Genomic DNA, 21,607 nt, shown 5'->3' with positions numbered 1-21,607 from the left:
TTCTCATCTAGCTTCACTTCTCCCTGCAGGTGGACCAAAACCCACGGAGTACACTAAATGGCATGACAGCAAAGGTCTTAATTTTCCTAGGACAATAGCAGACGTGTTCATCTCCATGGGGAAGTCCCCATGGAGACGACAGTGTCTCTCATACTTGAGATGTGGGTCTAGCCAAGAAATCTGAAATGGCTGCTCACTGCAAGTGGCTGACATTAGCGCAGAAGTCAACTGAGCGACTTTGCAACTTCAGCCCTTTTCTTTAATACCTTCTCAGAGTGAGATCAGATCCTATGCATGACTCCTATTAGAAGTCTCACAGCATGCCAGAAGGCTTAGAAATTAATTTCTGACAGCCTGGGAATGTACATTATCTTTGGTTAGTGTTGTCTATGCAGATTTTTTTTCCTTTATGGGAAATCTTAGGGGGTGCTTTCTCCATGGGGCATTTTAAATTTAAAAAGTGGAATTCTTTTGCTGCCCTCCTATTAGAATCTTTTTCTCTTTCTTACTCACCAGTCATTTCCAGGGAACCCAAGAAACGTGGGTTTCTGTTTCCTTCAACGCTGTGATTTCACCAGGGAATTCAGCTTGGCTAACAGTGAAGTTAATAACATAGCCCTGACCTTACTTGTGTTGTTCTTAATTAAATCTTCAGTCGACTTCATTGCTTAAATCCATCTTCTGACTCACCCAGGCCATTATCTTTATAGAGCCATGCCTTAACTCTTCTGGGCTTTCTGCTTGTCCAAGCAGCTATTTGCATATTTCAACAGGCCTCCAGCCCGAAAAGCTGATCAAGTGCCAAGTGATGTCTGACAGCCCCTTGTGTCTCTTCTAGTTCGGAGACTTGCTGTTCGAGGAAGAGGTGGAACAGTGTGCCGACCTGTGCCAGCGCGTGCTGCACCACTGTGGCAGCGCCATGCACGTCACCCGCAGCCAAGCCTGCGCCACCCTCTACCTCCTCATGCGGTTCAGCTTTGGAGCCACCAGTGTAAGCGCCAGGACCAGTGGGGTGGCCCAGGGTCAGCGGAGAAAGTCGATGCAAAGCGTAGGGAGAGAGGAAAAGCCCGGGGAAAGCGTGCGGTGCTGCTGTGTGCTCCTGTCCCGTGGGAAGCATTTGAGTTTGAAGATGGAGGGCAGCTGGCATCCGAATTTGCACCTAAAAATGTTAGGACTGGTGTGGGCAGCAGTTTCCATTCGTAGGTTTCCTGAAGACACAGAAGAGTCTGTATAGATTAAGCAACAGGAAGAAATACAGCAGATGGGGAAAGTATTCAGAAGAGCATGTCCTGTTTACACATTCTGAATTAGTTCCAATTCTGGCCATTCTTTATTTTTTTATTTTTTATTTTTTTGGTGGTACTGGGGTTCCTGGAAGCCCTTCTACCTCCGGGCTACACTCCCAGACCTATTTTTATACTTTTTATTTGGAAACAGAGTCTCTTAAGCCAGCACGGCTGGCTTCGAACCTGCGCGATCCTCCTGTCTCCGCCTCCCAAGCGCGGGGATTACAAAGGTGCGCCACCCACCACGCCCGATATGGCCATTCTTTATTTTGAAACAGGGTCTCACTGAGTTGCAGAGGGCCTCACTGAGTAGCTGAGGCTGTCCTCGAACTGCAATCCTCCTTCCTTAGCCTCCCAAATGCTGGGATTACAAGTATGCACCACCACACTCGGCTAAAAGAAAATTTTATTTTGTTTTACTTATTTATTTATGTATTTCTTTATTTTGCGGGGCTGGGGATGGAACCCAGAGGCATTCGACCTCCAAGCTACACCTCCTGACCTATTTTTTATTCTTTATTTTGAAACAGGGTCTCACTAAGTTGCAGAGGGCCTCACTAAGTAACTGAGGCTGTCTTCAAACTGCGATCCTTCTGTCTCAGCTGCCCAAATGCTGGGATTATAAGCGTGCACCACCATGCCTGGCTAGAAGAGAACTTTATTTTATTTTATTATTTTATTTATTTTTATTTATTTATTATTTGTGGTACTGGGGTTCCTGGAAGCCCTTCTACCTCCGGGCTATACTTCCAGACATATATATATATATATATATATATATATATATATATATATATATATATATATATATATATATATTTTATACTTTTTTGTTTGGAAACAGAGTCTCTTAAGCCAGTACAGCTGGCTTTGAACCTGCACGATCCTCCTGTCTCCACCTCCCAAGCGCGGGGATTACAAGTGTGCGCCACCATGCCCGGCCTTTTTATTTTTTTGAAACAGGGTCTCACTGAGTTGCGAAGGGCCTCGCTAAGTAGCTGAGGCTGTCTGCAAACCGTGATCCTCCTGTCTCTGCCTCCCAAATGCTGGGATTACAAAAGTGTGCCACCCGCCTGGCTAGACCTGAGTTTTAATCAAAGCTTAAAAGCTTTTGGAGTTCGACTTTACTGAAGAACAGTTTACTGAAGAACTTCACTTTAGTTTGTGCAGGTCTCTGTGTTCCTTGGGGCTTCTGTTAGTTGCTGAATATTAGAGATAGCTATTTAAAAGCCTTTAGATATTCCCCATGGTCCCTGGATAGCCATGTTTCCCCCCACAGTCCTGGAAGGAAAGGAGAAACAGAAAGTTGCTGCTTACTCAGAGTCCAAAATCTCAGAAATTCTGGCCTTGGAGAACCCATTTCTCTTTGCAGTTTAAGTAAAGTTTCAAGTAGAGAGTCTTGGCACAAAAAGATATATCCTGTGACTCAGTTTTTTTCAAACTCTCCCAGCCTTGCAGCAGGGAGGCAGCCAATCCTCAAATGAAAATTTAAAGGAAGTCCGACAGATTTATGTGAACACAGTATCCACTGAAGCCATTTAAGTGATACTATGAATCTTCTGCACAGTGCAGCTTTCATTGAGAGAAGAGGAAATGATTAAGACTAGAATAAATGAAAAACTGGGGAGTCATTTGTGCCTTACCCTACTGCCTTCAATTATTTACCATTTGAGTGCCTCTTATTTGTGCCGATTATTTATTTATTTTTTTCCTGATGCAGAACTTTGCGAGAGTAAAGATGCAAGTAACTATGTCTCTGGCATCTTTGGTGGGCAAAGCATCAGACTTTAATGAGGAATACCTGAGAAGATCCTTGAGGACAATTTTGGCCTATTCAGAAGAGGACGCGGCCATGCAGGCAACTCCTTTTCCTGCCCAGGTAGGAAAAGAACTGAAGGACATACCTTGTCTCAAGCATGAGTTTGGCAGGAGCCAAATACAAGCACACACAGATATGCTTATTGTCTGTCGAATATATGCATCCTCTCAGTGCTCTGAAACATAGGAAAAACTACATCCAGTTACTGTCCCCAATTTCAAGATGCCAAGAATCTACTTGGAGAGCTCAGTCTCAAAACAATTAGGAGTCAACACAAGGCAAACGACACCTCAGTGTGTGGTAAGAAACTAAATGCTGTATAAGGTTAAGATGGTTAGTGAACAATCCAGTGGACCAGAAAGGTAGGGGGAGTGGAGCAAATTACCAGGCTGGAGTGGGATTCAGCTAGGTGGGGAAAATTATGCGTAGGGGTGAAAATACATTGTATGAAAGGGTTCGACTTGACTAGTGAGTATTTGAGGGTAAGAAAGGGTCAAGTCAGAGCTTCTAAACAAGATTATTCCTAAGGAAACTTATGAGGACAGTAATCTCTTTGATCTTTGTTGCAATGCCCATGGAATAAAGAAAAAAGAAAAAAGCCTACTCTGTATATAGTAGGTTTTCACTTAAGTGAGAATGAATGAATGAATGAATGAATTTTCCTTTCTTCCCTTAGCCTGAGAGCCCTATTTTCCCAGTCTCTCCTGCTATCTCCTCATGTTACATGCTCATCCTCAGAACCAGTTTCCTCCCCTCTGCTCGCCTCTCCACCCACTCCTTTCTCTCCCATTTCCCCTTGACTGTATGTCTGCAACTAATCCGATCATGCATGCAGAGATAGTCACCAGAAAGACCAAACAAAAGGTGGGCATTGCAACAGAGGGCTTCAGGGCATCCACCCAATGAAATGAGTCTAGTGGAAGATATTGAGGAGCCCGAGAAGCTGGGAGAGAGGATAAGACAAGTGCTGCAGCGGAGCCACTTGCTGGGGTCCACAGTGAAGCTATGGCTTCTCAACCTTTATGTGCTGCGAGCTCTCCCTTGCTTCTCCTCTGTTGGCTTTTGTAATTAAGAACAAGTGATTCCAAGAGGCTCTAAAAACTCTAAAGATTTGGGAATATCCACGAAGCTTTGAAAACATGGAACTTAATCTGAAGTCCTAAGCTACCTCCTACTTGGTATAAAAAGCCCTGACATTCCATAGTAGATTCAAGCACTTTCCAAGATGCGAATAACTGAAACTAGTACAAACTAACTTAAACAAATGCGTTGGAGAAGGAAATTGTGTAAGGATTGAGGGCTGCGTTGATCCTGAGGCCCACTCACATCTGGGACACAGAAGCACAAGGACTTGCAAAGATGAGCCACAGAGAACCCAGGCTAGAGTTCCCTCCACCTCTGTTCTCTACTTTTCACTACACAAAGCCTTTCCGTGCCCAGCCCCATATTTTCAGGGCAATCCTGACTCCTTACTGTGAACTACAAAGCCAAGATTGTTTGAGAGCTTACACTTTTTTTCAGGTGGAGGAACTTCTCTGCAATCTGAATAGCATCTTATATGACACAGTGAAAATGAGGGAATTTCAGGAAGATCCAGAGATGCTTATGGATCTCATGTACAGGTAGACTGTTCTGATAAAATCAAAGAGGGGACCACTGGGGATCCAGTATTTGTCACTGTGGAGTTCTTGCTACTGCAGTTATCACAGGTGACATGGGTAGAACTGTTTGGAATGACATCCAAAAATGTATGTGAAAATTAATAGAAATTAAACATTCTGAGTGGGTTAATTCATATATATACATGTTCAGAAAGATCACCCTAATTTAAAGTGAGATGCCTACTTTAAAAAACTCTCTTCTGTTTAACCAAAAGGATTCTCAGCTGTTTAATAAATTATTTCCTATATGGTTTTGCTCCAGTTGTAATCAAACTTACATACGCAGTTTTGCTTTAGATACATATGCATATTTTACTCAGTAGTTTAAATTTTTGATAACTTCCAGTCTTTCTTAAGAGAAATGACTTACAAAGGCAAAATCATTTGGCTGCGACATCATAAGAAGCATAGTACTTTTGTCTCTGTCATTACTTTGAGAAAAAGGAAAGGAAGAAATTTGCTTGAGATCCATGAAAAAGGACACCATTTTACTTGGTTTTTTTTTTTTTTTTTTCCTCATAAGGCTTTTACTAAGCGTTCTTTCTTGGGGTCCAGCACACCTTAGATATGAAATGAAATCAGCTGGATGAAAATGTTTGCCTTTTTCTCTCATTTTCTGAGGACGACGGGAAAAATATCGCTGCAAGGGGGGGGGGCAGGGAGGAGGAAGTAGCCACATACAGTAGAACAGTATCATTAACCAGATGTCCTTGGAACTATTTCTCAAACTGACCTCAGAATTGCCAAGAGTTACCAGACATCTCCCGACCTGCGGCTGACCTGGCTCCAGAACATGGCGGAGAAGCACAGCAAGAAGAAGTGCTACACAGAGGCCGCCATGTGCCTTGTGCACGCAGCTGCCTTAGTAGCCGAGTACCTGAGCATGCTGGAGGACCACAGCTACCTGCCCGTGGGCAGCGTCAGCTTTCAGGTGGGGTAGTTCGGCACCTCCCTTGGAGCTGGGGACTCACCATGGGCAGCTTTGCCCCCCACAGGGCACTTAGCAATGTCCAGGATGTTTGGTTGTTACAACTGGGGGCCGGAGGAAGAGGCTACTGGCGTCCAAAAGGGAGAAGCCAGAAATGTCGCTAAACATTTTACAGTGCATAGGAAGGTTTCTGCCACCACGAATACCTGGCCCCAGATGTCAACAGTGCCAAGGCTGAAAAACCCTCTGCTACTTCATTATATTTGCCTCCTCTAATTGCTTTGCCATCTTTTATTATTGCTTACAATAAATGCTACCTAGAGTAGACGGGCACTTTAGTAGATACGCTCAGATACTCACACTTCTGATCTCATTTAACCTTCCCCCATAAACTTGGAAGGTACTTTTTACTCACACCTCACAGATGTAGCACCTGAGGGAGCGATTTTTCTAAAGTAATTTTAACTCTTTCTCAAAGACTTGTAGTTGCCAATAAGCAGGGAAGTATTTTTGAAACTTGAAGAAATTATTTCCCTCACGGCCCAATCCTTTAATTCTGCTACCCAGCTCTGGAGGGTCCCACTCCCTGACCTAAAATTGAGAAACAATCAAATGGACCTGGAAAGGGAAGCAAAGGCTGAATCAGTACTTTCTGCTCTGAATGGCTGAAAATTACTTCTAGTTGATGAGGGGAAATACTTGGCTGGACCTCGTCAGTCTGGAGTCCCAGTGGCCACTTGGACTATTCTTACTGCACAATTTAATACTGTCTTTAGAGAAAAACAAAATAAAAAGCAGTGTTATGAGAACTTGTTCAAAAGATCTGTAGAGATGACAAGCCTTGAAACCATGAGCAATATAGCTACAGTAATAGAAATATTTTCAAGCCAAATGTACAAAGTCACTGACTAGTATTTGTATTATTCGTGTTTGATTTTCTATGACCAATTTGATGAAAGGCTTTGTTCTTCAAAACAATATCGTTATGCTTTGTGAACCAGAAAGAAAGGACAATTCAAAGTAGCCATTCCAGACTTAGAGAATAAGTCACTGAAACCATTGCTGGTAGAGCAAGGAGTGTCTCTTTCCCAGAATGGTGTTCATCAGTAAGACTGGGTTTCACCTTATATTATTAACCTCTCCTTTCTTTTGGTCCTCAGTAACAAAAGTATTTATTCTATGATTTCATGCTCAGTAACTAAATTTTCTTCCCAATTCAGAAATGTTTGTCGTAAGAGCCAGTAATTAAGCCGGGCATGGTGGTACATGCCTGTAACCCTAGTACTTGGGAGGCTGATACAGGACTATCACAGGCTTGTGGCCAACTTCAGCAACTTAGCGAGGCCCTCCGCAACTTAGGGAGACCCTGTTTCAAAATAAAAAATAGGGCTAGGGGTCTAGCTCAGAGGTAGGATGCCCCTGGGTTTCATCCCCAGCACCATAAATAAATAAATAAATAAATAAATAAATAAATAAATAAATAAACAAATAATAAATAGTCTTACAAAAAGAATTATAATGAATAGTACCATAAAGAGGCATCCTGTATAGTGTGTCCCAGCAGGGGGGCAGGGAGAGCTTGGAGACGTTGAAAAGGAACCGTGAGGCATGAGGCCTTCGTGATGTACGGAGCATGATAAGCCGAGTGTTCTCAGACACAGAAGAGGCCAAATGATGTGATGCTTATGGGTGAATTCTTACTTCTCTCAAATGAGACCTATCCAATCAATCTAGAAATGGATGCTTGCAAGTGACATAACACCCAGCCAAGCCTGGCCTAAGGTAAAAATAGAATGCATCAGCCTGCATGAGAGAGGGTATCCACAAGTGATATGAATAATACTACGCTAGCTGGACCTTGGGACCCAAGGCCAGCCAGCAGATCTCAGAGTCATCGCCACTTCCTGCCCCAGCCTTCTCTCATGTGGGTTTCATTCTTCACAGGTTCCCAACACCAATTAAGATTTAAGGTTCCTCAGGTTCAAGTCCAGGGAAAAAGAAAGAGAAGGATGACTCATTTCTTTTTTTCTTTTCTTTTCTTTCTTTCTTTCTTTTTTTTTTTTTTTTTTTTTTTTTGGTGGTACTGGGGTTCCTGGAAACCCTTCTACCTCTGGGCTACACTCCCAGACCTATTTTATACTTTTAATTTGGAAACAGGGTCTCTTAAGCCAGCATGGCTGGCTTCAAACCTGCGTGATCCTCCTGTCTCTGTCTCCCAAGCGCGGGGATTACAAGCGTGCGCCACCACGCCCGGCCTAGGATGCCTCATTTCTAATGATTATAAAGAAAGTCTCCGAGCATCTTTTGATTCTGAACCAATCACAGTGTCCAAAGAAATGAAAGGCTGTAGTGGAGCATGGTGGCTCAGTCCTGTAATCCCAGTACTTGGGAGGCTGAAACAGGAAAATCACAGGTTCAAGACAAGCCTTGGAAACTTAGCAAGACTCTCGGCAACTTAATGCATGACCCTATTTCAAAACAAATAAGAAAGGGCTGGAGGTGTAGCTCAGAGGTAGAATAATCCTGAGTTCAATCCCTGCTACTCCGTCAGAGAGAGAGAGAGAGAGAGAGAGGCTGATTGGCTGAGCCAGAGTCACACAGGCTCACACCTAAAGTTATGAGTGTTCTCCAAAAAAAAAAAAAAAAATCAGAATGCTTTGTCTTATGGAAAGATGAAGGAATCTGGGGCAGCGTTAACAACAGATGACCGCTGCTAATTTTTTAAATCCTCTTTGCTGTAGTTTTCAACCTTGCTCTGCTCCAATAAAATTGAGACTTTGGAAACGACTTGTGAACTAGAGATAAATCTGTGCAAGGAAAAATAACTTTGAGCTCACCAAATTTCAAGAAACTGAGATCACTGAAATTCTGTCCCCTAGGGTACAATATTTATTTCACAGATGTAGATATGGACACATTCTCAGATATGGATGTTAGTTTTATATCCCTAACTCTGAAGTCAGGAGAGTCTGCCCAAACTCTTTTTCCTCTGATCACAGCTAACAAGCTCCATAGCTTTATATCTGTTTCGCTACATGTGGAAAATCCTATGCGATTCTAATAATTCTAGTCCTGAGTTAATTTGATTCTTCTAAATCACCTTCTTGAATCTTGATGCTTGCAAATGAGTTGATCTCCAATGTATAAACATTGTAATATATAGGCTACGTATGGAAGAAAGACTGGACACAAAAGACTTTAAGAAACTCCACCCATATTCATAAAACTACATTACAATATTGGTTGTGAAGGGAAAGGGCTGTAACAACTCCTCACTGGTTCCTAATGTTCATTCTCTTAATCTTGCTAGACAGACTGGAAGGCAGACATTTATTTCACAAGCCACCTCCGATCAACTGGTAGTGGCTGACTGGAGCATTATGTTAAGAGAATTCTGAAAACATATTCATGTTCTAGGAGAAAGAGTGCTATCATTGACTAGCTATGCCGGCCAGGTGCACAGGGATAGAAAGAAGTGGCGAGCGTGCTACTGGTTTGCAGTCTGTAAGTTAGGAAGGCTTTCCTCTTCCTCTGTACTCCATGTGCATTTTTCCATGGCTGTAAGCCAAGAAAACAAAAATGATGACTCAACCTGTCAAGAAGACGAGAGCCACTCCAGGGTCAGAGCATAGGCCTATATTCCTTGGGTGAGGCATGCAGGGTGCAAAGTCTAAGAAGTGCTCACCCTCAGGACCAACCAAGAGCAGAGACAGCACTTCCACGCCCCTGAGAGTGAGTGCATCCTTAAATTTTGTGCCTTGGGTTTGTTCTCTGGGTCGTCATTTCTCTGGACACTATGCTCCTGTATGAGGCTCTAAAGTCTATAATAGTTTCTATAAAAGAAAAAAAGGATAAAAACCAAATGTTCGGGGGGAAAAGAGGAACTGCTGCCTTGCTGTAAAACATCTATAAAGAAGACAGTCTCCCTTGCTATTGTCATCTATTATCTCTGTTTAGCTGATTGTCAAGACAGCAGTAGCATCCTACTTCAGAAAAACACCCCCCAAAAATTAGAGATTTGTTCCACTGCTGAAACACGGAGTCTAGTTAACTGTCTTTTAGTCTCTGCCTTTTAAAAACCAAGGCTCTCCTCATTTTGTCCTTTAGGGGTGTCTCGCTAAGGTAGGACTGTTTCAATATTGTTATTATACTGAGGGAAACAACCTTCTTTTATAAAAATCTCCTGATGGTTAAAAGTAAAATGGAAGCCGGGTGTGGTGGTGCACGCTTGTAATCCCAGCATTTGGAAGGCTGAGACAGGAGGATCACGGTTCACGGAGACAGCCTCAGCTACTACTTAGTGAGGCCCTTTGCAAGTCAGTGAGACTCTGTTTCAAAATTAAGAATATAAAATACAGCTGGGGTATAGCTCAGAGGTAGAATGCCCCTGGGTTACATTCCCAGTATAACAACAACAGAAAAAAGTAAAATAGAAGTTGTGGAACCAGAAGACCAAATGCTCAGTGTGTCCACTCAAGATGAACAGCGCCAGGAACTTTCAGACCCAGTGTAATCATAGCTTCCGCGAGGACGGTGGAGCAGCTTCCTAGTTCTTCCCTTCCTGTGGCCCCTTTTTAGTCTGTTCCCCTGTTCTCTGGGCTCATCCGATGATCTCTTGCAGAATATTTCTTCCAACGTGCTGGAGGAGTCTGCGGTCTCTGACGACACCCTGTCACCCGATGAGGACGGGGTATGCTCGGGCCGGTACTTCACGGAGAGCGGCCTGGTGGGGCTGCTGGAGCAGGCCGCGGAGCTCTTCAGCACGGTCAGTGCCTAAGCGCATGGAGGGTGGCCCCAGGGGCCCAGTGAGCCTGTGCACACATGGCAGGGGTGTCGGGCCAGGCCGGGCCTGGGAGGACTTCCATGTCCACAAGCACATCAGCTCTCCAAGGGAGGTGGGGGAGTCTCTCATCACTGAAATATTCTGGTTTTCATGACATGCTTGTTGGCTGGGCAGCAATTTCACAGTATTATTTCTACTTAATAGGCATGGAAACTAAGCCACAGTGAGGTGAAATGGCTTGCCTTGGGTTATGCAATAAAGCACAAGTCACGTTCTCACTCTCTCATTCTCCCTCTCAGAGAAAAGAATGGGGAAGAAGCCACTGCAAGGAAAAGGCAGGAATGCCTGGCGTCGTCCCTTCCAAAAGTCCAGGCATCTTCAAGATCCTTATAGACAGGCCAGCTCAGAGACACAGGGGAGCAGAAACCACTGAGACTCCCCTCCTTAACCTGATCTGTGTCTGAACACTCCTAATAAAAGAAAATATAACCAGGAGTGGTGGAGCATGCCTGTAATCCTGGTACTTGGGAGGCTGAGAGAGGGGGACTGCAGGTTGAAAACCAGTCTCAGCAACTTAGTGAGATCCTGTTTCCAAATAAAAAATAAAATAGGGCTGGAGGTGTAGCTCAGAGGTAGAATGCCCCTGAGTTCAATCTTCAGTACCACAAAAAAAGAAAAAAAGAGAGAGAGATGAAGTCACTGAGATCCTGTAATCCCAGTACTTGGGAGGCTGAGATAGGAGGATCACAGGTTGGAGGTCAGTCTCGGCAACTTAGCAAGACCCTGTTTTCAAATAAAAAAGTAAAAAGGGCTGGGGGGTGTAGCTCCAAGATAAAATGCCTTGGGTTTAATCCCCATCCTCAGTATGAAAGAGACAGACAGGCAGGCAGGCAGGCAGGCAGGCAGGCAGGCAGGCAGGCAGACAGACAGACAGACAGACAGACAGACAGACAGACAGACAGAGATACTAAGACTCAGAGCAAAGGGGGAAGCCTCTTGACTATTTTCATTTTAATGATTTCCATCTTCATCTATACTGTAAACAAAGTAAATTCTTACTACTTTACTATATTTACCTGAACCAGTTTTGTTTTCATTCATATAATATTATTTATTTTCTACTTTTCGTCTCTTAAGTTTCCTCCCATTACCTCTGTGTACTTACTATTTTAACCTTCTCCTCTTCCTCCTCCTCGTTCTTTCTTTATTTCTCTTTTGGAATTCAGAAAAGGTCCATTATAGGTTGGTTTTCCTGAAATTTAAAAAAATTAATCAGTTAGAATTCTACTGATTCCCAGAAGGCCTGCAGTGAGTGTCTGTCTAGAGGACTTCTGATGCGATTGAGTACGGGAAGCCCCGCTGCCAACCTCTTCTCCTTTAGTCTTTGAAAGCTTTTCTCCCTGTTTACATCACCATTTAGCAACCTGTCTAGGACAGTTTGAGTTCTAAGACAACACTTCTGGGGTTTTTTTGCTTGTTTGTTTGTTTGTTGTTGGGTTTTTTTTGTATTTTGCTGGGGGGTTTTGTTGTTGTTTTTTGTACTAGGGATTGAACCCCCAGGGGTGTTCTACCTCCAAGCTACACCCAGCCCTTTTCATTTATTTATTTATTTATTTATTTATTTATTTATTATTTTGAAAAAGGGTCTCCCTAGGTTGCTAAGATTTTGCTAAATTCTGAGGCTGGTCTCAAACCTACAATCTTCCTGTCCCAACCTCCCAAGTATGGAATTACAGGCATGTGCCACCACACCTGGCTGCAACAACACTTCTGCTCTGCAAAATTCTGTGGTGCGATGAAAATCCATTTTCCAACACATTGTAAACTCCAATTGCTATTCAGTTTCTAGTGGACTAAATGCTGTTTGGTTCTCTTCTCCTTTTCCCAAGGGCGGCTTGTATGAGACAGTTAATGAGGTCTACAAGTTGGTCATCCCCATTCTGGAAGCACATCGAGACTTCCGGAAGCTCACATCCACTCATGACAAGCTGCAGAAGGCCTTTGACAACATCATTAACAAGGTAGCTGGGGATCCTGGCTAATGGGTACTATTACATGGCAGCAGGTGATCTTGTCCTAGAGATATGCAGCCCTCCTTCCTCTCTAGGGACTGATTTACCTTGAGCAAATCATTACTGCAGCTCTCACCCATTAAATAGAAAAGGGCTGAAAACTGACAGAGATTCAGAATTCAGAGTGTAAAGGAAGGCAGCTTGAACTATTTGATAGCCAGAAAGTATGAGAATTTTCAAATTCACTTCAATAAAGTTCCATCCATCTTTCATGGGATTTCTTTTGTTGCTGTTTCTAAAGTTTATCCTGAAAACACTAAATCTGATTAATGGAGGGATTTCTCTTTACATTAGCGGTAGGAATAAATGCTTGTAATACAATAAATGGCCTTTTAACCCAATGGAGCCTCAATAATGATGTACACTAAAGAGAGGTTTTTCTTATTTTGTTTAACAGGATCATAAGAGAATGTTTGGAACTTACTTCCGAGTTGGTTTCTATGGATCCAAATTTGGGGATTTGGATGAGCAGGAATTTGTTTACAAAGAGCCTGCAATTACCAAGCTTCCTGAGATCTCACATCGACTAGAGGTAAGGAAAGTAATTCTGTGTGCCTAATATTATATACTTTACAAAAACAAATTTGAAGCCAGGCATGGTGGTGCACACTTGTAATCCCAGCATTTGGGAGGCTGAGACAGTAGGACTACAGACAGCCTGGGCTGCTTCATGAGGCCCTTTGCAACTCAGTGAGACCCTGCTTCAAAAATAAAAAGAATAACGCCGGGTGTGGTGGTGCACACTTGTAATCCCCATGCTTGGGAGGCAGAGACTGGAAGATCACGCAGTTTCGAAGCCAGCCTCATTGGCTTAAGAGACCCTGTTTCCAAATAAAAATATAAAATAGGTCTGGGAATGTAGCCCAGAGAAGGGTTCCATCCCATTACCACAAAAAATAATAATAAAAAAACCAAAAAGAATAAATAAATAAAATAGGGTTGGAGATGTACCTTGGAGGTAGAATGCCCCTGGGTTCCATTTCCAGTACCACAGAAAAATAAATTGAATAAATTATTACTGAAACAAAGTAATGGATTCAGAATTAAGTGTATATAAACTTTTCTGTATTGCATTTATAATATAAAGATGATCTCATGAGATAAAGCAGGATTTAAATAGTTTTCCTCTAAGACACTGTTTTATGTTTCAAAATTTATAAATTCACATCATAAATATTTATTTTCAAGTCTATGTAAAATTTAATCAATGTCACATTCTTTCTTATAGCCTTTCCCCAATGTCAGTAGTTTATACTAACAGAGACAGAGTAAAATAATTTTTTTTAACTTAGAAGTAATCTGGCCAAACTACTGAATTAGCCCCTACAAAATAGTGTGGCTGTCCTTTTGGTATCCCTAGACAACAAACACACTCCATTCTGGTAACTCTTTACCAAAAGGCCAAGGCCTTCCCCAGCTCCAACCTGCCATCCACACTTTTTTTTTTTTTTTTTTTTTTTTTTTTTTTTTTTTTTTTTTTTTTTTTTTTGTGTGTGTGTGTGTGTGGTACTGGGGTGCCTGGAAACCCTTCTACCTCCAGGCTACACCCCCAGACCTATTTTTCATATATATATTTTTATTTGAAAATAGGGTCTCTTAAGCCAGCAAGGCTGGCTTTGAACCTGCATGATCCTCCTGTCTCCACCTCCCAAGCGCGGGGACTACAAGCGTGCGCCACCACACCCAGCTGCCATTCACACTTGATCCACAAAGTTACAGAAAAGAGCAGCATGTTCTAGCAGAAAAGGCCTAAAGAATGGGGGGTGGGGAGAAACAGCACAGAAAAAAAAAAAAAAAAAAAAACCAGACATGGAAAAGGCTAAGCACCAAGTACTCAGGAAGAAAGTTGAGGTGTGTTCCCAAAACAAAATCCTCTGGGGATGAACGAGTAAGGTTTTCTGAAGTGCTGGCCACAGTTAACCAAAGATTCATTCCTTTTGCTGTCTTGCTATTGCGCTGAATGTGTGCCCTCTTATGTCTATAAAACTCACAACACTTCTGTTGCCTCATGGCTCCTTGTACTGTTCATCCTTGCCAAATAAGACAGGGTACTTTTATCCTTACTTGATTCAAAGATGCTACGGCCTGAGTGGTTGGGAAACTTGCCCAATGACATTCAGCTCATGAGAAGGAAAATCAGCCATTCACCAGATCACTTGGTTCCCTAAAATTGTTTCCCCTCCTTAGAACTAGAGTTACAAGCTGGGTATGGCAGCATACACCTGTAATCCCAGTATTTGGGAGGCTGAGACAGGAGGGTTATAGGTTCAAGGACAGCCTCAGCAATGTAGCGGATTCTCAGCAACCTAGCAAAACTGTTTCGAAAAGAAACAAAAGGGCTAGAAGTGTATCTCCAAGGTAGACTGTCCCTGGCTACAATAACTAGTACCAAGAGAAGAAAATAAAGTGTTGGAAGTACATTTTTTTTCTTCCTGTACACTGTAGTTTGCCACATTATAGAAAGCCTGGTGACCTCCTAGTTTCCAGGGAAGAAACAAGAAAAAGTAAATATCACCATACCAGGTAGGCATAGCGGCACACACCTGTTATCCCAGTACTTGAGAGGCTGAGACAGGAGGATCAGAGGTTCAAGGACAGCCTCAGCAACTTAGTGAGACTTTTAGCAACCTAGCCATACCCTGTTTCTAAACAAAAACATAAAATGAGGAAAATGAGGCTGGGTGTGCAGCTCAGAAGTAGAATACTCCCGGGTTCAATAATCAATACCACACATATACTTGAAAAAAATAGCCCCATACCCCTGGAGACACCTTAGAAAAAATGATGACGCTGGTTGAATTCAAGACCAAGCGTATGCGTTGTAGGAAGCAAGCATCAGTTGACAGTGCCGGCCTTGCTTGTATTTTTATTTCTGTCCCAGGAAATGCTGAACTTCGCTCATTAGCTCAGACCAAGTCTGAATAATCAATGAACGAATTCTACCTTGCACTTGTTCCAAACTTACTCCACTTCTGAGAAGACAAAGAGCTGCATTATGTTAAAATGACCTTTGTAAACTGTTGGTTTCTCTTACCTAGGGATTTTATAGTCAGTGTTTCGGTGCAGAGTTTGTGGAAGTGATCAAAGACTCCACTCCTGTGGATAAAACAAAGCTGGATCCAAACAAGGTATGGAGGAAATTTGCTAAAAATGACCGCCAGACTCTGAGTCCCTTTCTGCTGTCCTCCTCTGTCTGGACCCTCCAAGTCACTGAAAGGCAACCAAAAATGTTTTCATCTAGACTTCAAATACTGATGGATTAAGTCTTAAAGAAAACATACTTAAGAGCATAAGTCATAATAGGAGTTATCATTTATGAAGCACCAACCATGTGCCTGGCCCTGCACGAGAATATATATGTACACTATTGAATTTCCTCCTCCAGTAGCCCTTTAAAATAGGTTTCATTGTTCCCTGTACAGATAAGAAAACTGAGGTAAAGAAAGGTCAAGCAACTTCCCAGGTCATGGAAGACTCCAAAGTGGGGTCTGCCATCCCCAAACCCACATTGTTAGTCACTACTCCTTACTGCTTTTCTAGAAAACCTTTAAATTGTCCATTTAAAACATGGTTTTAATTTGGAAGGCTAAGACAGAAGGATCACTGTTCATAGACAGCCTCAGCTACTTAGGCCCTTTGCAACTCAGTGAGACCCTGTTTCAAATAAAAAATAAAAAATAGGGGTGGGGGTGTAGCTTGGAGGTAGAATGTGCCTGGGTTCTATCCCCAGTGCTGCACAAACAAAACAAAACAACAACAAAGAAACAACAGAACATGGTCTTAAAAATGCAGACTTCTCAAGCCAGGCGTGTTGGCACAGACCTGTAATCCTAGCACTTGGGAAGCTTCAGACAAGGAGGATCATGGGTTTGAGGACAACCTCAGCATGTAGTAAGATTCTCATCAACTTAGTGAGAACCTGTTTCAAAATAAAATAAAATAAAACAGGGCTGAGGGTGTAACTCGGAAGTAGACTGCGCCTGGGTTCATAGGTACACACACACACACACACACACACACACACACACACAATCACAAAAAGCAGACTTCTGCTTGATAGCGTTTCCTGGCACCTTTCTTTGGGCTGCAGATGTCCTTGCAGCCCAGTGCAGGATCCTGTGCTGTTGGGGAATAGCAGGAAGGGCTTGGGATGGTCTCACTTTCATACCAGGTTTGTTCCATTTCACCTCTAACTGGGTCTCCTACAGTAAAATCACCCAGACTTGGCATCGGACCCACAAGTAAAAGGCTTGATTCCCCCATAAGATCAGACACTAGCTTCAAGTGGGGCTCCCAGGCACCCCCCCTTCTAATTAGCCAACTACAAAATTGGGAATTCCACGACATTGCTCGGGCTAGATAATGCACTAGAATGACTCAAAGAAATTTAAAACAATACCATACTTCTGGTTACAGCTACATGATAAAGGATACACACAGGGCAAGGTCACAGGCGTAGTTCCTGTGCCCTCTACATGTAGAATCCGGGCACATCATCCTTCCAGCACACCAAATCGGAGGAAGTCCCCCCAAGTCTCAAGGTGCTCAGAGTTTTTATTGGGATGTCATTACATAGGTATGATTGAATAGATCAGTGGCCACATATTCAAACATAGTCTCCAGCCCTTCTCTCTTCTCTGGAGGTCAGACTGGCCTAAAATTCCAACCCTCTGATCACCAGAGTAGTCTTTTGGGGCCACCAGAGCTATCCAGAGGCCCACCTGGAGTCTGCGCCTTAGCATAACAAAGACACTCCCATCACTTAGGAAATCCAAGGGTGTTTGAACTTCTGTGCCTGCAGACAGGAACAAAGAACAAAGATGGACAGGCAGGCAGATTGTACCACAGGGTAACATCTGCCTGCCTGTCCATAGACACAAGGATGTTCTAGACTGCTGGAGATAATGCAAGTGCAAGGTACAACTAAGAGCCAGGGGCCAAGGACCACGCACCATCTGCAGAGCTGTAAAAGGAAAGGGCCCAACTCCCACTCATTTCTGTCTTCTAAGGTATTTTGAAGGTGAAACAAATAAGGAGGAATTGGCAGTTTGCTCTCCTGCATTTTCAGAATACTTGCCCATTTAAGACACATTCCCTAACCGAGGCTTGAAAGCAGCACCAGTGATAAGAGTTGAACTAAACTTTAGACAGAACGGTTTGGAGTCCTTGGAAGATGGAACTGGCTGTGCGCTATAGTGGTCTGTGCACAGTGCAAGCTATGCACAGCCATCAGTGACCTCCCTGCACAAGGGGCCGGTCTCCTTTCACTTAAAAGCCCAAGGGAGGATTGCGAGAGCTTGGAATGAGCGTCTGAACCCAGAATCACAACCAGATTTCATTAGATTAAATGGTGTGTCTCATGTGACTGCACCCATCCACTCCACTCGGTGGGTGTCCCAGCATCTCTGCTCACTACCGTTTTTCTTTACTTTTTTAAAGAAACCTCCTTCATTAATAAGAACCCTCTTCACAATGTGTATCTGTACATGCACGTATGTGTTTAAATGAGCATATGCAGTAAAATTCTCTGCTTTTAGTGTTCTATGAATTTGGACAAACGCATGCAGCTACCACCATCATGATATAGAACAGTTCCATCAATCCAAAATATCTCCTATGCCTCTTCATAGTCATCCTCTCCTTCAGCCCCTGACCGTCACTCAGCTGTACTCTGTGTCCACAGGTTTGCCTTTTCCAGGAAGGATATACATGGACTCATAGAGTAAATAAATGGAATCACTCAGCCTTTTTTTTTTTTTTTTTTTTTTTGGTGGCACTGGGGATTGAACCCAGGGGCATTCTACCTCTGAGATAAATCCCCGGCCTCTGATTTTTTATTTATTTGGAAACAATCTCACTAAGTTGCAGAGAACCTCACTAAGTTGTCAAGGCTGGCTTTAAACCTATGATCACCCTGTCTCAGCCTCCCAAGTACTGGGACTACAAGCGTGCACCACCACGCCTAGCTTATTGCTCAGCCTTTTGAGACTGGCTTTTTTTACTTAGTATATCCTGTCTAAAATTCATCCCTATGATGGTAGTGTGTTCTTTTTATTGCTGAGTAGTATTCTGTTGTGTAAATGTGCCACTATTTGCTTATCCCTTTAGTTTGGCCCATTTCTAGTGTTTGTCTATTATGGTTTATTTCTAATTTTTACCTATTATGTACACTGTTGCTATAGGCATCTGTGTACAGGTTTTATATGAATGAGTTTTCATTTCTCTTGAGTATACACAAAGGAGTGGGATTATTTGGTTTCAGGTCAGTTCATTTAACAGTATAAGAAACGAATACCTTGTTTTGCAAAACAGCTGTGCATTTGGCATTTTCCCCATTCATGCATACAAGTTCTAGCTGTTCTCCATCCTTGCCAGCACTTGGAACTGTTGTTTTTTGGCTTGACCATTCACGCTTTGTAGTAAGTGTGTCATGCTCAGGATCACTGTGAAAAATCATGGCAGTTTGCAAACCCTCATGCTGAGGCTTCCGTTGGATCAGTTTCCTGTGCTTGGAGAGGACAACTGGTAGACCTGATCTCCCTACAGGCCCAGTCCTCTCCCCTCCTTCGTGTTCCTTTGTTCCCTTGGGTGGGAAGGAGGAACTGTGGATTCTGGATTGTTCCCCGCTGTGCTCAGCCTGGTAGCTTTCTTAGAGGGAGAGAAAGGGAGAGGTAGCACTTCCTAAGGGCATCAAGGACCTCTGCCCAGTGGCTCATCTTCTCCTTCCCCTTTCCCCCAAGGCCTATATACAGATCACTTTTGTGGAGCCCTACTTTGATGAGTATGAGATGAAAGACAGGGTGACTTACTTTGAGAAGAATTTCAACTTGCGGAGGTTCATGTACACCACCCCCTTCACCCTGGAGGGGCGGCCCCGTGGTGAGCTGCACGAGCAGTACCGCAGGAACACGGTCCTGACCACCATGCACGCCTTCCCTTACATCAAGACCAGGATCGCAGTCATCCAGAAGGAAGAGGTAATGCACCTCCAAGGGACAGCCATTGCTGAAGGATTGGGCCTGGGTGACCTCCCAGGCCACACACCTGAGCACTTTCTCACAGCAGAGGGACACACACTGGAAATATTAGGAAGCTACCCACTTGCTGTCATGGTGCCAGGGAATCTCATTTAGACAGCCACATGTTTTATGGAACTATTTTATATGGAATATTTAACACTTTAAAGTCTTATCTCTAGTGTAAACATGTTTACATATTTAAATAATATTTACCACTCATTTCCACTTTAAATATAAGCCAAATTAAAATGTGCATACATAAGATAAGCGTGGTGGCACACGCTTGTAATCCCAGCATTTGGGAGGCTGAGACAGGGGGATCACGGTTCACTGACAGGCTCAGCTACTTAGTAAGGCCCTTTACAATTCATTGAGACCCTGTTTCAAAATAAAGAGTAAAAAATAGGGCTGGGGGTGTAGCTCAGGGGTAGAATGTCCCCTGGGTTCCATCCCCAATACCGCCAAAATAAAATGTACATACAGTTGGCCCTTTGTATCTCAAGTTCCATATCCATAAAGTCAACAATGAGTTGAAATTTGGGGGAAGGGGAAAATTGTGTCTGTACTATAATGGGTACTAACTTTTTTGCCATTATTTCCCAAACAATATAAAATAGAAACTATTTACATAGCATTTGCACTATTTTAGGTATTATAAGTAACCTAGAAATGATTTAAAGTATAAGTATATGCAAATACTATACCATTTTATATGCAGGATTTAAGCATCCTTGAATTCTGATATAGCTAGCAGAAGGGTCCTGAAACCAGTCCCCCATGAATACCAAGAGATGACTGCATTTAAATTTTAAATATTTTACATACAATTTTTATAGGTCTAAAAGCTCATAGGCAACTGAGGCATAGTTATATTTTTAATTAGTAGAGGCAGGAACCACAAGCCAGCAGTCCCACTGAGTTGGTGGTGTGCCACAGGAAGGGCACCGCATGAGGTAGACAAGTCAAGCAGCTGACTTGTATCCCAGCTTTTTCCTGTGACTGCACAAGCTACGTGTATCCAGTTTCCTCATCTGTCCATTGGCGAGAAGGACTTCTCTGCATGGTAGAAAAATGTTTATTCATTTTAATAGGACTGATGGAGAAAGTTTCTCAAGCCACAGAATTGTTTTTACATTATACATGCCATGAACATTCTATTTTTTCTTTAAAACACCTACATGTCATCTTTTTTTTATGTAGGGCACAGCCATCTCTGTGATTATGAGTTGACTGATCGCTACTCAGTATTGTATTCCTTTATAAACCACACCCATGCGCCTTTTCCATTATTTCAATTTTGCTTTCTATAAAGCAGCATGAGAGCTTACAGATCCTTGTTAAGCATCATGAGAGCAGAAGGCTTCTGCTTCTGGATTTTTTATGATTTTCCCCTCTAGCCTTTTATAGTTGTTTTGTGCACACCTAATATGACAGGAATTTTTATAGCAGCTCACTTTTATAATGTTTTGCCAAATCATCCAGCTTGGTTTTCATAGGAACAATTCTTTTTTTTTCTTTCCACACCCATAATTCATCAGTTTATTCATTATTTAATTAGATTAGGTCATTAAAATAACAAGTATAGCAGGCATAATCAAGTCAGTGCACTAACAGATGGCTGATGGATATCCACATCTTCAGGCCAGTGCAACATGGACTGAGCCCGCCAACTAGTGTTGAGCAGAACAACCACGCGGAGAGGGGGTCACGCAGAGCAAAGAGAGCCTGACGATGTGGGGCTCCATCAGGAGGAAGTTGGTCTGGAAGGCGCCTGCTGTGTTTCTGATTGTTCTGGACTTTTGAAGACATGCTAGGCACAGCACAGAAACAAACTCACTGTCCCCAAAAGCACTAAGCACTATCACAGCTTTTCTTAACCATCTGCAATCCCCCAAGAACCTTAGTGTATTTGTTAGGGCGATATGGTAAAGTACCGCAGCCGGGATGGCTTAAACAACAGAAATGTATTGCCTCACAGCTCTGGAGGCTGGAGGTCCACATGCCGGGTATCAGCAGGGAGAATGGAGGCCAGGCTCCTG

At 42.9% G+C, this 21,607-nt stretch overlaps 1 protein-coding gene across 1 annotated transcript in view; it reads left to right on the top strand.

Annotated features, from left to right (window-relative positions):
• Positions 1-21,607, top strand: part of DOCK8 (dedicator of cytokinesis 8) — a gene marked incomplete at both ends in the record, with an annotated part of 237,691 nt that overhangs the window by 202,755 nt on the left and 13,329 nt on the right. Inside the window, 9 exons of the mRNA XM_080708606.1 lie at positions 839-991; positions 3,007-3,165; positions 4,627-4,727; positions 5,505-5,697; positions 10,316-10,459; positions 12,367-12,498; positions 12,947-13,081; positions 15,588-15,677; positions 19,290-19,526. Of these exons, the coding sequence (XP_080564732.1) occupies positions 839-991; positions 3,007-3,165; positions 4,627-4,727; positions 5,505-5,697; positions 10,316-10,459; positions 12,367-12,498; positions 12,947-13,081; positions 15,588-15,677; positions 19,290-19,526 (1,344 nt within the window). The remainder of the gene's footprint in view (positions 1-838; positions 992-3,006; positions 3,166-4,626; positions 4,728-5,504; positions 5,698-10,315; positions 10,460-12,366; positions 12,499-12,946; positions 13,082-15,587; positions 15,678-19,289; positions 19,527-21,607) is intronic.

This window comes from Muscardinus avellanarius (assembly GCF_963383645.1).
Source record: "Muscardinus avellanarius genome assembly, chromosome: 13".
Classification (NCBI taxonomy): Eukaryota; Metazoa; Chordata; class Mammalia; order Rodentia; family Gliridae; genus Muscardinus; species Muscardinus avellanarius.
Note: the sequence above shows the minus strand (reverse complement) of the source record. Positions and strands in the feature narration are given on the sequence as shown.